The sequence below is a fragment of the Megalobrama amblycephala genome, linkage group LG17 (assembly GCF_018812025.1).
Source record: "Megalobrama amblycephala isolate DHTTF-2021 linkage group LG17, ASM1881202v1, whole genome shotgun sequence".
In the NCBI taxonomy this organism is placed as follows: domain Eukaryota; kingdom Metazoa; phylum Chordata; class Actinopteri; order Cypriniformes; family Xenocyprididae; genus Megalobrama; species Megalobrama amblycephala.
In genome coordinates this window covers 29,556,085-29,570,692 of record NC_063060.1, presented here as the reverse complement: position 1 = coordinate 29,570,692, position 14,608 = coordinate 29,556,085, and the positions used below count along the sequence as shown (strand labels likewise).

The following is a 14,608-nucleotide window of genomic DNA, read 5'->3' as shown; positions in this document are numbered from 1 at the left end:
AGTTTATTCTCATAATTTAATTACTTTTTTTTCTCATAATTTAATGAGTTTATTCTCAATATTTTATCTCGACTTTGTTCTCATAATTTAATGACTTTTTTCTCATAATTTAATGACTTTATTTTCAACATTTTATCTTGACTTTTTTCTCGAAATTTGACATTTTTCTCATAATTTAACGAATTTGTTCTCGTAATTTAACGACTTTTTTCTCATAATTTAATGACATTATTCTCAACATTTTATCTCGACTTTTTTCTCATAATTTAATGACTTTTTTCTCATAATTTAATGACTTTATTCTCAACATTTTATCTCGACTTTTTTCTCGTAATTTAACGAGTTTATTCTCAACATTTTATCTCGACTTTTTTCTCGAAATTTAATGAGTTTTTTTTCTCGTAATTTAATGAGTTTATTCTCAACATTTTATCTCGACTTCTTTCTCGAAATTTAACGACATTTTTCTCATAATTTAATGAATTTGTTCTCGTAATTTAACGACTTTTTTCTAGTAATTTAATGACTTTATTCTCAACATTTTATCTCGACTTTTTTCTCGAAATTTAACAAGTTTTTTCTCGTAATTTAACGAGTTTATTCTCAACATTTTATCTCGACTTTTTTCTCAAAATTTAATGAGTTTTTTCTCGAAATTTAACAACTTTAATCTCGAGATGGTTTTATTTTTTTATTATTGCTTGGCCCTAATCCTCTTCCGTATCAGTGTCACATGATTTTTCAGAAATCATTTTAAAATGCTCATTTGCTGCTCAAGGAACATTTATTATTATCAATGTTTAAAATACTTGTGCTGCTTAATATTTTGTGGAAAACATGACACTTTTTTCACTATACTTTGATTAATAGAATGTTCAAAGGAACAGCATTTATTGAAATTAGAAATCTTTTGTAACACTTTTGATCATTTTAATATGCCTTTGCTGAAAAATGTGCCTTTTTCTTAAAAAAAACCCTAACAACTTACTGACCCCAAACTTTTGAACGGTAGTGTACATGTTTATGCAGACACCTGACTAAGGTTTGAAACAAAGTCAAAACACAGAGAGTCAAATCTGTGAAATATATTCAATCAGTAAGAGGCTTGAGAATCACCTTTTTCCAGTCCTCAGGAGTCATCATCCTGTGCTGATCAGCTGGCACCAGATCTTTCAGCATTCGAGGGATCATGACAAACTGTGACTTATCCGTGTCAATTTGAGTACGGAGCAGCAGTCCTCCCAGAAAGATCATGTCCTCTTTAGACACACTATGGTAACCCCGCAAGTACTTCGGCACTTCCTAGGAAAATAAAGAGAAAAGAGCTTTGGGCAAAGTTGTACAGCATTTTAAACATTTCTAAATTTCCTCACTTCTGTTTCCATCATTCCTAATGGGATTTTTTAAAAGGGTTTTTGGTTAAAGGTGGGGTAAGCAATATTTCAAAAATGCTGTTGGACATTGTTGATATTTGAAATAAACGCAAAACAAACACACCCCTCTCTTCATTGCTCCGCCTTCAAAACTCACCCTCCAATCCCAACAACCCTGCCGAGTGCAGTTGTCAGTGCAGTTGTCAGTGCATCTCTTGAGATAGGTTAACTACACATCTCTTACTAGCTGGCCTCTGTTACACACTCAATGCAAGACTTGATGGCTCTGTATTACAGCTGACATGCAACAAAATAATGCTTTACGAAAAATAAAGCGCAGATGATGAACGAACGACAAGGTAGCACAAAAAAATGAACGTACAGTACACAATAGTAAACACAAACAAGAGTTTGTTGTTAGTTGCCAACAGCACAGCAGCTCCAGACAATCAATGACACTCAAACCCAGTGTTACTCACGCGTGGAGCAGAATCAAAGCAGCCTCCGCGTTTGTTTTCAGGCCTCTCTCCAGCGCTTTTCTAATATTACCGCGGGTCCTAAAGATCTTGCCCAGTCATAACCCTTCATTCCACTGATATTTTTCTGAGTTATTTTGTATTGTGTCTCTCATCTCTCTTTCTGCAGTCTTTCTTCGAATCTTGCTCGTTCTCTCTCCTCTACCATCATACACCCCCTAATGCTGATTGGCTACACGTTTGTTGTTGTTTTCTGGTGTGTCGGTCCGACTAACTTCCAAACTGTGTTTTTCAAATATTGCTTACCCCACCTTTAAATGTCTGAAATAATGTCTGTGGTTAACACAAGCTCAAGATATTGTTTTATTTGGTTATTTATACGACATAAAATACATCAGCAATACCCCATTAATGATTATTGTTAAGCCTTTATGTGTGCTAAATGGGACTATAGAGGTTTTTGACCAGGTAAGGAATGATCAGATAGACAACATACCTGAGGAAAGTGGAACATTAAGTCAGCAGTTAGATCTTTCCCTGGGATCACATTAAACCAGAGCTTCCTCATGAAGAGCACCAGGTAAGGAACAATAGTTGAAGGAGCTGTATACAGGATCAATGATGTTTTTCATAGTGAGAGTCTGATTATAACACACACCTAAATAAATATTGGATAAATTACAGTATTTAGCATGTTAGCATATACAGCTCACCCTCCTTGGCTTTCTTTCCTTTTTTGACGACCTGATCTGTGAGTTGCCTGAGGTTGTCAAAAAAGTACTCTTCAGAATCCATACTTACTACCTGAAAGTATCAGATACGCCACACACAGATTAGTATGGACTTAAAAGATCACCTTCAGGGAAAAAAAGAAGAATCATGTCTGAAACCTTATTGGCTGTTTTCACAAACAGACTGTATCCATCTGATGAGGAGAGTCGGAGGTCTCTGGAAATGTTGCGACATAAGTCTTTGATCCTTGTGGTGGTGGTCACCTCAAATATCTGAAATAAAAAAGAGAGAGTTTTTAACATGGATGAAAAAAGGGAGTAAAATAGGTCAAACTAAAATGTTACTCCTTACTTCAGATGTATCGTTGGGAAAATGAACTTTGTGGAAGATCTGAGTGCTGTTATTCTGAATGGCATCCACTTCCACCTGGTGAGGAGGCAACTTCCTTCCCTCGATACTATATGGGGCAATAAACAACGCATTATATTTCAACTTTTGCCCTCATGTTCTGTTCATGTTTACATTATTTGAATAGTAAAGTTCTACCTGAGCATGGCTTGCATCCTCTGCAGGCAGGTGGAGGCCAGTGGCTCTCTGGGTCTGGACTCCAGAAAACGTTGAGCATGCCTCAGTAACAACTGACTTGGAGGAAACAGACCACAGCACAACCACAACAGCTGCCAACCTCGCTCCATACTCAACCTGAGAGAAAAACAACACAGCAATTAAAAAAGAAAAAGAAAGCAACATTATAACATATCTATGTACTTAAAAGCAGTCAACAAACCCATTTTTGTTATTAGTCATCTGCTTCATTATTTGGCAGTAGATCTCATCTCTTAGCTCCACGTGTGCTGTTGCTGGCCCAAAGATCTGGTTTGTTAGATCTATGGGTGTCCGCACATGCTTGACTGGATAATCTCCCATATATTTAAGGATAGGTAGAGAGCGTGTTAAAGAAAACAGTGAGCATCATTATTTAAAATTCCCTGAGGTCTCATGTACTGAAGTCTTTATCACTAATAATTCACAAAATACACCATATTTGTAACTATGTTAGATATGTAACAAATGGTTCATATTTCGGCCAGTCAGCGGGAAGGATATCTGTGAAGGAGTCACAAGCGAGGTGGCAGAGCTCTGAGTTGCCCTGCAGGTTCCTGAGCAGCGGTTGTTTGAGAGGCTCTTTGATGTTGGCCCAAAGTTTCTCTTTGGCTCCTCCCTTACGACCACCTTCCTTACCGGACTCCCTGTGACACAATGAAAAGAGGTATGTGATGATGTTATCATTCAAGAAGCACTGAGATGTTATCAAAACTTGTAACTTGTAACTGCAGTTATCATTTATGTCAGTCGAGATGATTGCAAACTGTACAACTGTCACCTGAAATAATCGAAAGAGAACTCCTTGAGAGTCATGTGGGCAACTCTCTCTGTGCTGAGCTCCTCCTTCTGCGGCAACACCGGCATCACTGACTTTCTCCGTGCTGGGGTCAAATTCAGCAAATTCTAGAGGATAGAAATGACTCTATTTACATTTCTGTTCTTGTCAAACTAAAATTGACTTACAAAACAGACTTAAAAAACTTCACTGATGGTTTTGAAAACAGTTTTAATGGTTGAAGGCAGGACCAAAACTGCTTTATTTTTGTTCGTTTTATACTCTATCTTCGACCCTGGGAATTAAACTGTTTTAAAAGCAGTTTATTTAATTCTTTAAAGGCATAGACATAGATAAGGTAGATTATTTCTTTAAAGAAACTGACTTTTAAATATTTTAAAGGTGCCTTCGAATGAAAAATTGAATTTGTCTTGGCATAGTTAAATAACAAGAGTTCAGTACATGGAAATGACATACAGTGAGTCTCAAACTCCATTGCTTCCTCCTTCTTATATAAATCTCATTTGTTTAAAAGACCTCCGAAGAACAGGCGAATCTCAACATAACACCGACATAACAGTCGGGGTGTACGCCCCCAATATTTGCATATGCCAGATGGAGCAAAAATAACTGACATGATCCATGATATCATGATATTTTTAGTGATATTTGTGAATTGTCTTTCTAAATGTTTCATTAGCATGTTGCTAATGTACTGTTAAATGTGGTTAAAGTTACCATCGTTTCTTACTGTATTCACAGAGACAAGACTGTATAATTCATAAGGACAACTTCATTCTTTATAAATCTCTCCAACAGTGTAGCATTAGCCGTTAGCCACGGAGCACAGCCTCAAATTCATTCAGAATCAAATGTAAACAATATAACAGTATACAATACTCACATAATCCGACGCATGCATGACGAACACTTTGTAAAGATCCATTTGAAGGTTATATTAGCTGTGTAAACTTTGTTTATGCACTGTTTAAGGCAAGCACGAGCTCCGTGGGCGGGGGAGCGCCAGATTTAAAGGGGCCGCAGAGCATAAATCGGCTCATATTTAATGATGCCCCAAAATAGGCAGGTAAAAAAATTAATTAAAAAAAATCTATGGGGTATTTTGAGCTGAAACTTCACAGACACATTCAGGGGACACCTAAGACTTATATTACATCTTGAAAAAAAAACGTTCGATGGCACCTTTAAACTTTCTTTAAAGAATTTAAACTTTCTTTACAAACAGCCCATTTTTAAATACAGGCAGGAACAGCACAATGTTTGCTGGCCTTTCCATCATTTTTTTTATTTAGCTTTATTCTGGTAATTATTTCCAAGACAAAACCTCAAAACACTGGTGATAAAAAATTAACACAATTATAGCCTGTGCTGAGGAGTAACAAATCAATGTGAAACCAGAGAAATCAAGTTTACCAGTGTTTCTTCTGTAGGCCTAGTCAACATCGGTATAATCACAATAGCATCTAAGGAAACTGCTCCAGTTTGACTTGTCCTCTCATTCCTCGCTTTGATCCAGCCTTCTTCCTGAGAATATTCTCCGTCCTTTATGAGATACAGCACATCACCCCTTCTGAAGCTCAGCATTGTGGGATCCTCTGAAGGGAAGAAAAAATTAGAAAGATGAATATCCAAGCTATTTTGACCATTTTAATGGTCCCATCACCCTAACTTGACATAAGAATGCTTCCATTAGCGCAATATCTGTCTCATTAGATGGTTTTAAAAAATACTTAAAATTAACTAAAACAGTTACCTGAATTTTTAAATGTGGGCTGGCCCTCCATCCTGATTTTTTAACTTCCCCTGTGTCACTGTAATAAATGTAACTACTTCCTGATTGAATAGTGAAATCCAAGTTTTTTTTCTTTAAATTTTACTCCAAAAAGTGAAAAATGTTATTAGCATTATATGTTATTACCATCACACATTATTTGTAATGGTTTTAAATTGTCAGAAGCGCTCCTACAATTGAAGAATCACCCTCAAATGAGAATAGTACAAGGAAAATTGCTGTTTGTCACCAATGTAAAAGTAGGACATTGTAGTAAAATGTAGTAGCCAATGTAAAAAAATCACCTTGTCTGCTAAGGTCCTGTATTGCCACAGCGTACTCAGATCTCTTCTTAAGCCCTGAGATGAACTTGTTGACCAGATGCACAAATTCTTTTCCCTTTACAACCTTCAGCTCATACATCCCCTTTGGAGTTGTCAAACACACAATCCCACTAGACTTTTCCTCACTGTAGGAGAAAGGTTAAGTAGAGAAGAAAGGAAGGAAACAGAAAAAGAAAAAAAAGAATTGTGAAAGTGGTTCATCTCACAAACTAGACTGAGAATCTACAGAAATAGTATTTGAAGTAGAAGTAGTTCATTAATGCTCAGGTGTAACTGAGGCGCTTCTCCATAGAGTTTTTTTACCTCATCATTTCGATTTTTGACACCTCAGGATAAGAGAGCTGCAGAAATGCGGCTTCTCTCTCATCCTGAAAGAAGACCCCCTTCCAGTTCACAACAACTACAAACTGTTCTTCAAACATTGATGGACCTGAACAAAATACAACAGTGAATTCACAGATTTCACAGATAGTTCACCCAATCAAATTTCTGTCATCTTTTACTCGCCCTCATATCTCTAGAAACATTGTGTTGATGCGCTCATCGGATATGTCTGTGATTGGCTACAATGATCAACACATGGGAGCGTTTGAAATCACGATTTATCAGCGTTTAAAAGCAGTCTATTGCGGACCAGTCCGGTGATAGATGCCTGCTTTCAAGTGCTCCCGTGTGTATCAGTGTAAGCACTTGGTGAAGACCATCATTGATGACTATTTACAACGTTTTTGAAGCGTTGATCATTGAAGCCAATCACGGACATATCCAATGGGCCGTGAACACAATAGCCAATCAGAGGTGTTTACGAATCTGCGCTCAAAGCATCACATTTTTAAAATTTCAGTACCGACCAGAGTTGCCAAGTCTGTGGTTTTGCTGTGGAATTTGGCTATTTTAACACTGTTAGCGCAGGTTATTTTTCATGTCCGCGGGTTGAAGCGACCCAAATAACATATTTAGCCCTTGGAAAGCAAATTTTAGTAGGGGAACCCTGCCAAAAACACATATTTTACCCCCCAGAATGCAATTTTATGGGGCCCCCCTGCTGAAATGTGATTGGGCTAGTTTTGAATAGCAATTGGGCAGGTTTTGTTGTGAAAACCTGGTAACCCTGGTACTGACGTGGAACTGAAGTTGGTACTCTTGACAACTCTAGTAGAAATAAAATCATACAGGTTTGGAACGACATGAAGATAATAATAACAAAATGTTAATTTTTGGATTAACTACTCCTATAAGAACTAAAAACATAAGAACTTTTTTACCTGAAATCATGTTAGCCTCAAATAACTTGGAGAAATAGACTGGCCACTTCTGCCGTGCATATTGGACAATCTCTCCTTTCACTTCATGGACAGGTGTAGTAGAGTTTATGTAAGGACCCTGAGAAATTACACAGGATTACTGTTTATTATTCTCTACTGCGTATTATTCTCCAAATCAGCCCTGCTGCCAAATCAAATTCTGTTGCAGCCAAATCAAACTATTGTGAACAATGATATATATACAATGCTCAAAAAAAGTAAAGGAACACTTTGAAAACACATCAGATCTCAAAGGGGAAAAATATCATGCTGGATTTCTATACTGATATGGACTGGGTAAAGTGTTAGGAATGAAAGGATGCCACATCGCTTGATGGAAATGAAAATTATAAACCTACAGAGGGCTGAATACAAAGACACCCCGAAAATCAAAGTGAAAAAATGACGCTGCAGTCTAGTCCATTTTGCTTAAATTTCATTGCAGAAACTCAAAATTGTCCTCAGTGGTTTGTATGGCCCCCATGTGCTTGTATGCATGCCTGACAACATCGGGGTATGCTCCTAATGAGACGACGGATGGTGTCCTTTGATGCTATTCTCTGATTAAAAAGTGTTCCTTTAATTTTTTTGAGCAGTGTGTATATAATGTTATATATAACAAAAAATAATATATATATAATAACATAATGAATATACCTCTGTGTGTGCAGAATGGACCAACTGCACTAGTTTGACCAAAGACTTGTTCTCAATTATAGTCATGTTCATGCACTCACGAACAATCTTCTGAGAAGTTTCCATACTGCTTTCAGAGCCATGCTTTATATAGTAATGTTTGGCTGCGAGCTGCACATAATCATCCTCCTAGATCAAGATTATAGTTCAACAAAAGAGTATAAGTCACAAATCTCATTCCTGTTGAAATAATATATTCTATATGAACAGGTCAAGCACAGATCCTAGACTGACCTTATCAGACTGATAGTCTCCATGTTTGAGTCCATGGATGATCTGCCTATAGATGAGGTCTGTGCTGACTTGGTCAGATGAACAGTCATGCCACGGAGTGAAGATTTCTTTGCGGAAGTAGAGGCGCCAAGGAGCCTGCTGTTCCTCTCTCCCCTGCCTCTTTTCTTCCTGCTCACACATAGACACGGCATCCAAGACATGCTGACTGCCACTGCCTAGAGACCACATCTGCAGCAAGAAATGCATATGTGAAGACTTTTGTTACTGTTGCTCATTAGTTACATGTGAAGATGCATCTTGAAGCCATTCAGATGTCACAAACCTTCTCATTCATTGCAGCATATAGGGAGAAGCCATAAGTGTCCTTCAGGTTTATTTTATGGATGACTGTTTTGCACACCTCTGCAGAAGTGCTGGCTGAGTCCAAATTGAGGCTGATGCTTCTGCCATCCATCAGACTCACAACCACTGCAATGGGTTTCTTGGTCTCTACAGACTTGAAGTTAGAGGAAAGAAGGGTTGGTCATGTTTAGGGTAAGGAAGTATTCTTTATCATTTCAGACAGGGATTACCTACCTGTAGTTCAATCCAGCATGGCGGCTCACTTCTTTCTCCATTGGCTGAAGTCCTCCGCAGTCGCTCCGCACAGTAGGAAGAGTATTCACTTGGCCCATGGCGTATAAAGCTATCTAGGTACTGTGGCCAAAAGGTTGTGGAGCATAAGATTATAACATAACATTACATAATATAACATCAATAAAATAACATAACCTTACATTAAATAACACCAGTGTTGGGGGTAACACATTACAAGTAACTTGAGTTACATAATCAGATTACTTTTTCAAGTAACTAGCATTACTGCATTACTTTTAAATTTTAAAACAAAATATCTGAGTTACTTTTTCAAATAAGTAATCCTAGTTACTTTTTTCCCCCCTTTAATTGATTATTGTGGTTCTAGACTAAATGTGAGCATTTACTCATCTCACTTGCAACATAAACTACATATAACAACAAAACAACACACAACAAAACAGCATTATACAACATATAACAGAATGACATTATAAAATGACATAACATAACACAAAATATAACATTAAACAACATATAACAACAAAACAGGACATACCATATAAATGGTTTGATTGGTTAGTCATGGCATATGATTAAATGTTGTAACAGACCATGGTCCAAGAGAACCTATTTCCACATAGCTATGCTATGATATGATACAGTAAAATATTTAGCAGAAATTATTGCAAAATAAACCCCTTTGGGACAATACATTATTCATGTATCCTAATCACCTTGTCAGGTTTATTTTGCAATAATGACTGGATATTTTCTGAACAGAAATCAAAATAGTATTTCATACCTTAGTGAGGCGGTCTGTAGGGGAAAAAATGCCCAGACAGATGGACAGAAGGATCCAGCCTCGGTTTACACTTTTTTGGTTCTTATTGTCTGTTAACTGCTTACAGATCTGGCAGTAGATTTCATCTCTGAAAAAACATTTATAAAGATTATGTAACCATTTCTCACTGTATGAGGAATGCAGTATATATCACACATTATGAAGAATGTAAATGACCATTGGCCCATCATATTAACCTTATATCTTGTCGTACAATGGCATATCCCACAATAGTGTGTAATTTCTCCAAGGGTGTCATTGGACGATCAAAAGTTGGTCCCTCTCCAAACATTACATCCTCTTCCTCCTGAACAGCCTCCATTTTTGGTGTTGGTACTTCTTCTGGCTGCGAATGTCATCAGAATTGTTAGTAAGAATTATGATGCTATGATGTAGTTAATATGTTTTAGCTGCAGATAATGTTCAGTGTTGTACTCATAGTATATAAACACATTTCACCTCTTCTTCAGGAATGGCTGAGTGTTTTCGTTTCCCTGTCATCTTCTGCTGCTTCATTTTTTTTCTCAAAAATTTCTGCAATTACAAGACCAAAAAAAAAAAAAATGTTGTAATTCCTCCCATTTACAGCAGGAGGCACTTTACCGGTTGCTCACATCTAATTGTATGGGTGGTTGTCACCTTCTATGCCACTGGCTGCGTAACACAACTGAACTGGCTAGTCTATATTTTAAATATGTGTTTACATTTAAATATTCATAGCAATATAATATATATTAATACCAAACCATCTGTACCATCTGATAGGTGTAGAGAGAAAGACTGCAGGTGTATTATGGTGTCTCAACTGTTTACCTGATCTAATCCAACAAGGTTACTGAGTCGTCGTGCTTGTCTCTGACCGAGGTTTCTCTGAATGGGGTCGGCTATAGCAGAAACACGTTCCTGCTTCGGCTCTGGAAGATCTCCCATAAATCTTAGTATGATCCACCATACTGTCAAACTGGCCTGGAGGAGATAGGAAAAATGGAGAGAAGAAATAAGACAAGACAATACAAGACACATTGTCCCAGTTGGCTATCAAGTCTCGTTTTAATTGGGAACATGATGCTAATAAGAACAACACTTGCCAGGGTATCCCCTTCATCCTCATGGTAGAGCAGCGGTTTCCGCAATCTCTGTTTGATATGTGAGTGGGTAGAAGATCCTTGGAAGTGTAGAGATGCAAATATAGCGAAAGAGAACTCATCATCCTCAGCTTCTTTCTCATCCTCAGCTTCTTTCTCATCATCAGTTTCTTTCTCATCCTCTTTATCATCTAGATCGTCTTCGCTGATGTCTGGCACTGACATGACTTTCCTCTCCCTTACAGGGCTCTCTACTAGTTCAACTTCTTCTAACTTCACCGGCTCTGCCTCTAAATCCTAGAACATCAGGAACATTTCAAACAAAGTAGTGTTAACCTAGAAATAGCAATATTTTGCATTCCTGAATGTTTTTGAAAGACAGTATGCAGTATTATCACTGACAGCATATGCAGTATGCATTAATTGATTGTGTATTGACAATAAAAGGCTTTTTATATTCTCAAGGAAGTGTTTGTTCCCGTCAAATATGTGTCCTTCTTCCTTGTTCTACTGTCAAGATGACGCTAACCTCAAAACCCTCAGGGGCAGGGCCCTCTTGTCCTCCTAATGTACTCGGAATGAAGCCAAAGAGATTCTCCACCATTTCCTCATCTTCTTTATTCTGGGATTTGGCTGCTTCCTCGTTTTTTCTGAGCAGCTCCTCTAGGCGTTGCTGAAGCTCCAGTGCTTCCAGTTCCTGAGCCTCTTTTTCTTGCGCAGTCAAAAACGCCTGAGACAGGACAAGTGTATGAATAAAAGCATAAAAAATTAAGTACACCATCAATCAAAAGTTTGAAATAAGTACGATTTTTTTTAAATGTTTTTGAAAGAAGTCTCTAATGCTCACCAAAAATACAGTAAAAACAGTAATATTGTAAAATATTAGTACAATTTAAAATAACTGTTTTCATTTGGAACATATTTTAAAATGTACTTGTATTCATGTGATGGCAAAGTTAAATTTTTAGCATCATTACTTTTTTGGACTGAATTGATGTCTTCTGTGTGACATGATCGTACAGAAATCATGAAGGATCATGTGACACTGAAAACTGGAGTAATGGCTGATAAAAATTCAGCTTTGCAATCACAGGAATAAATTACATTTTAAAATATATTCAAACAGAAAAAAGCTCTTTTAAATTGTAATACTATTTCACTAATACTGTTTTAATTGGATCTTAAATATTACAAACTTTTGACCGGTGGTGTATATAAAGCAAAAAACACTCTACATAAAAGTCCTACAAGAAGGTGGTCTGCTCCATTCCACTATAAACTCACATCTGATTTCATTCTCTTGAGGGTTTTCCTGGCCAGCAGTCCTCTGGTCTGTGTCTGCAGAAGTATCACTGCGTTTTTTTTCCTTTTCAGGTCTTTCCTGGCGAGGTAGCCACGGGTCTGTGTTTGTAGAGTGATGGCTGCAACCCGCCTGCGGTTATACTCCGCATGGAGCTGCCGACTGCGCACTTTCGCCTGCAGCCGAGCAAATCCCTGCTTGAGCTAACAAGGAAAACAGAAACAATGTTTCATTATGTCACTACACTAATAGGGCTATTTCATACAGACATGAGATGTTCCTGCAAAGCTTACATTGCAAAAGTCTTTCCTGTCTCTGTGGCCACGCCAGTTTTTCTGCAAAACCAGAGCTGCCCTCCTCTTCTTCACAAAAGCTTCTCTGTATGTGGATGAAGAATGACTTAGTTTAAAATAGCTGTACAACAACATAAACAAAACACTATGACAGTGGGGAACAAACCTGTCCTTATGGGCAAGCATCACTCTTTGGATGATAAGCGCCTTCTTATAAAGCTCTTGCTCTCTCAACATTTCTAGGTAGGAATCATGATGATCCTGCAACAGGGAGAAATGAACCACACACGATGCAAGAAAATTTTTGTGTGAAAAAATATATGACATTACCGTTCAAATGTTTGGGATCAATATGACTTTTTTGGGGGGGTGTTTTTTTAATGTTATGCTCTTAATCTGTCATTTGATTCTTCAGAAATCATTCTTATATGCTGATTTTATGCATTATTGTTGAGCTGCCTAATATTTTTGTGGAAACGTGATTTTTTTCGGGATACTTTGATGAATAGAAAGAAGAGTATTTATTTGAAATATAATTTTTTTTCAACCCCCTGGGGTTGGCGGTCGCGCCGGCGTGACCACCTTGCTTTTTTCAGTGTGAAAGAGACTCAAAATATTCAGTCAGTTTTGGTCATACAGATAAGTGTTATACGTCATTCGAAACTGTATAAGTGACCCCAAACTTTTGAACATATATGTTTAATTTAATACTAAAAATGGCAACAATGCCTTTGGAAAGCAGATTTAACATTATGGGGATGTATACAGATATTGATGTAAACTTCTTATAACACACTAGAGAAATATTAAGCCCTGAGGTACCCTGAGAAAGATTTTGGTTTTGCCAATCTTCCAATCCTCTTCGTCTTTGATCATAGCCTTGCAGATGGCTGCACAGCAGCTGGAAGGAGGCTCCTGAAAAATAAATAACAGATATTTTATTTATCAAATTATGCCAACCTGGTACATTTATCATGTTTAAAGCTGAAGTGTGTAATACTTTTACTTTCTCTTGTCAGTTTAATATGCATAGACAAAATTAATAAACCATTCATAGATTGATTCCCACAAAGTGTAAACATTGCTCAGTTTCTAGCGTGATGCAGGCACACATTAGCACTGGCTGTGTGAAGATGTTTTTGAATTTCTGACCAGAGAAACTTGTTCGAAATTGGTCATTAATATTTGCGTTTTGCTGATACTTGCATGCTAGTGGTGCAGAAATGATGCACTTTGCATCAACATCACACACACATTATTCTTGGCAACCAATCACAGACATAACTCTAAACCTATATTTAAATCAGAAGGCAATGATTGGTTGACAGGAATTAAGTTTCACGACCAGGTATGTATGCTAACACATTTAGCCTACAAAACTCATCTACTTTAATCAACTATCACTTTATATTAAATAATTCACATATTTTGAGCATCAGATCTGAAAATAAACATATTGTCCCATACAGTTTTGGGGTCACAATCTACAGTCTTCAGGAGCACACGATAGCGCTGCAGGAAGTCTTTAAAGGAGTGCCGGATGGGATATCCTGACTTGCGTATTCTAATGGTCTCCAGCATTCCAGAGTAGCGAAGTTGCTGCATGCAGAGATCTCTGTCAAAAACCTGACAAGGAAGATAAAAGAAAAACATGATTTGAAAAGTGTTCTGATGGCTACACAGTATAAAACATGTAACTTAAGGCATGTGAATTGATACCATGGACATCTTTTTGTCATTTGGTTTGAAGCAACGTATGAAGAAAGGCTGACAAAGAGACAGGGCCTTCATCAGAGAATCCAGAGACTGACGGAACTGGCCACTCAGAGTAGATATCTGCCGCCTCGAATCATTTACTTGCTGTGAGACACAAGAGAGAGAATTTATTGAAAAGCTTTTGTCAGTGTTGAGTCAATTCTGTCAATCTGCTCTATAACTGTCCCATACACGTAATGAGCTCTTTGGCGTCATGATGATCTTGTTGGCTTTGTTAGAGTTATTGACTGAGTTTGTATTCATCTCCTTCTCAAAGATCTGCTTGAGCAACTTGTTGGAAGATTTCCGAACCAGGTCCATCATGTCCATGCTCAGGGCATCTCTGTTCTTCTCCAAAAAACCTGACAAAACACACATCTTTCAGACCAGTTACAATTTGCTTTTTAAAGTCTTTAAGTAATG

General features: G+C 37.4%; 1 protein-coding gene across 1 annotated transcript in view; it reads right to left on the bottom strand.

Annotated features, from left to right (window-relative positions):
* Nucleotides 1–14,608, bottom strand: part of myo7bb (myosin VIIBb) — a 28,028-nt gene that overhangs the window by 2,097 nt on the left and 11,323 nt on the right. The window contains exons 15-44 of the mRNA XM_048164706.1: nucleotides 14,378–14,547; nucleotides 14,150–14,290; nucleotides 13,898–14,056; nucleotides 13,253–13,345; nucleotides 12,597–12,691; nucleotides 12,431–12,515; nucleotides 12,122–12,340; nucleotides 11,367–11,567; nucleotides 10,841–11,134; nucleotides 10,566–10,718; nucleotides 10,212–10,286; nucleotides 9,950–10,098; nucleotides 9,714–9,840; nucleotides 8,909–9,028; nucleotides 8,655–8,828; nucleotides 8,333–8,560; nucleotides 8,060–8,227; nucleotides 7,364–7,481; nucleotides 6,402–6,528; nucleotides 6,060–6,223; nucleotides 5,397–5,578; nucleotides 3,966–4,090; nucleotides 3,689–3,831; nucleotides 3,369–3,522; nucleotides 3,128–3,283; nucleotides 2,933–3,038; nucleotides 2,740–2,853; nucleotides 2,563–2,653; nucleotides 2,346–2,452; nucleotides 1,117–1,302 (exon numbers count right to left, since the gene is read on the bottom strand). Coding sequence (XP_048020663.1) covers nucleotides 1,117–1,302; nucleotides 2,346–2,452; nucleotides 2,563–2,653; nucleotides 2,740–2,853; nucleotides 2,933–3,038; nucleotides 3,128–3,283; nucleotides 3,369–3,522; nucleotides 3,689–3,831; nucleotides 3,966–4,090; nucleotides 5,397–5,578; nucleotides 6,060–6,223; nucleotides 6,402–6,528; nucleotides 7,364–7,481; nucleotides 8,060–8,227; nucleotides 8,333–8,560; nucleotides 8,655–8,828; nucleotides 8,909–9,028; nucleotides 9,714–9,840; nucleotides 9,950–10,098; nucleotides 10,212–10,286; nucleotides 10,566–10,718; nucleotides 10,841–11,134; nucleotides 11,367–11,567; nucleotides 12,122–12,340; nucleotides 12,431–12,515; nucleotides 12,597–12,691; nucleotides 13,253–13,345; nucleotides 13,898–14,056; nucleotides 14,150–14,290; nucleotides 14,378–14,547 — 4,424 coding nt within the window. The remainder of the gene's footprint in view (nucleotides 1–1,116; nucleotides 1,303–2,345; nucleotides 2,453–2,562; nucleotides 2,654–2,739; nucleotides 2,854–2,932; nucleotides 3,039–3,127; nucleotides 3,284–3,368; nucleotides 3,523–3,688; nucleotides 3,832–3,965; nucleotides 4,091–5,396; nucleotides 5,579–6,059; nucleotides 6,224–6,401; nucleotides 6,529–7,363; nucleotides 7,482–8,059; nucleotides 8,228–8,332; nucleotides 8,561–8,654; nucleotides 8,829–8,908; nucleotides 9,029–9,713; nucleotides 9,841–9,949; nucleotides 10,099–10,211; nucleotides 10,287–10,565; nucleotides 10,719–10,840; nucleotides 11,135–11,366; nucleotides 11,568–12,121; nucleotides 12,341–12,430; nucleotides 12,516–12,596; nucleotides 12,692–13,252; nucleotides 13,346–13,897; nucleotides 14,057–14,149; nucleotides 14,291–14,377; nucleotides 14,548–14,608) is intronic.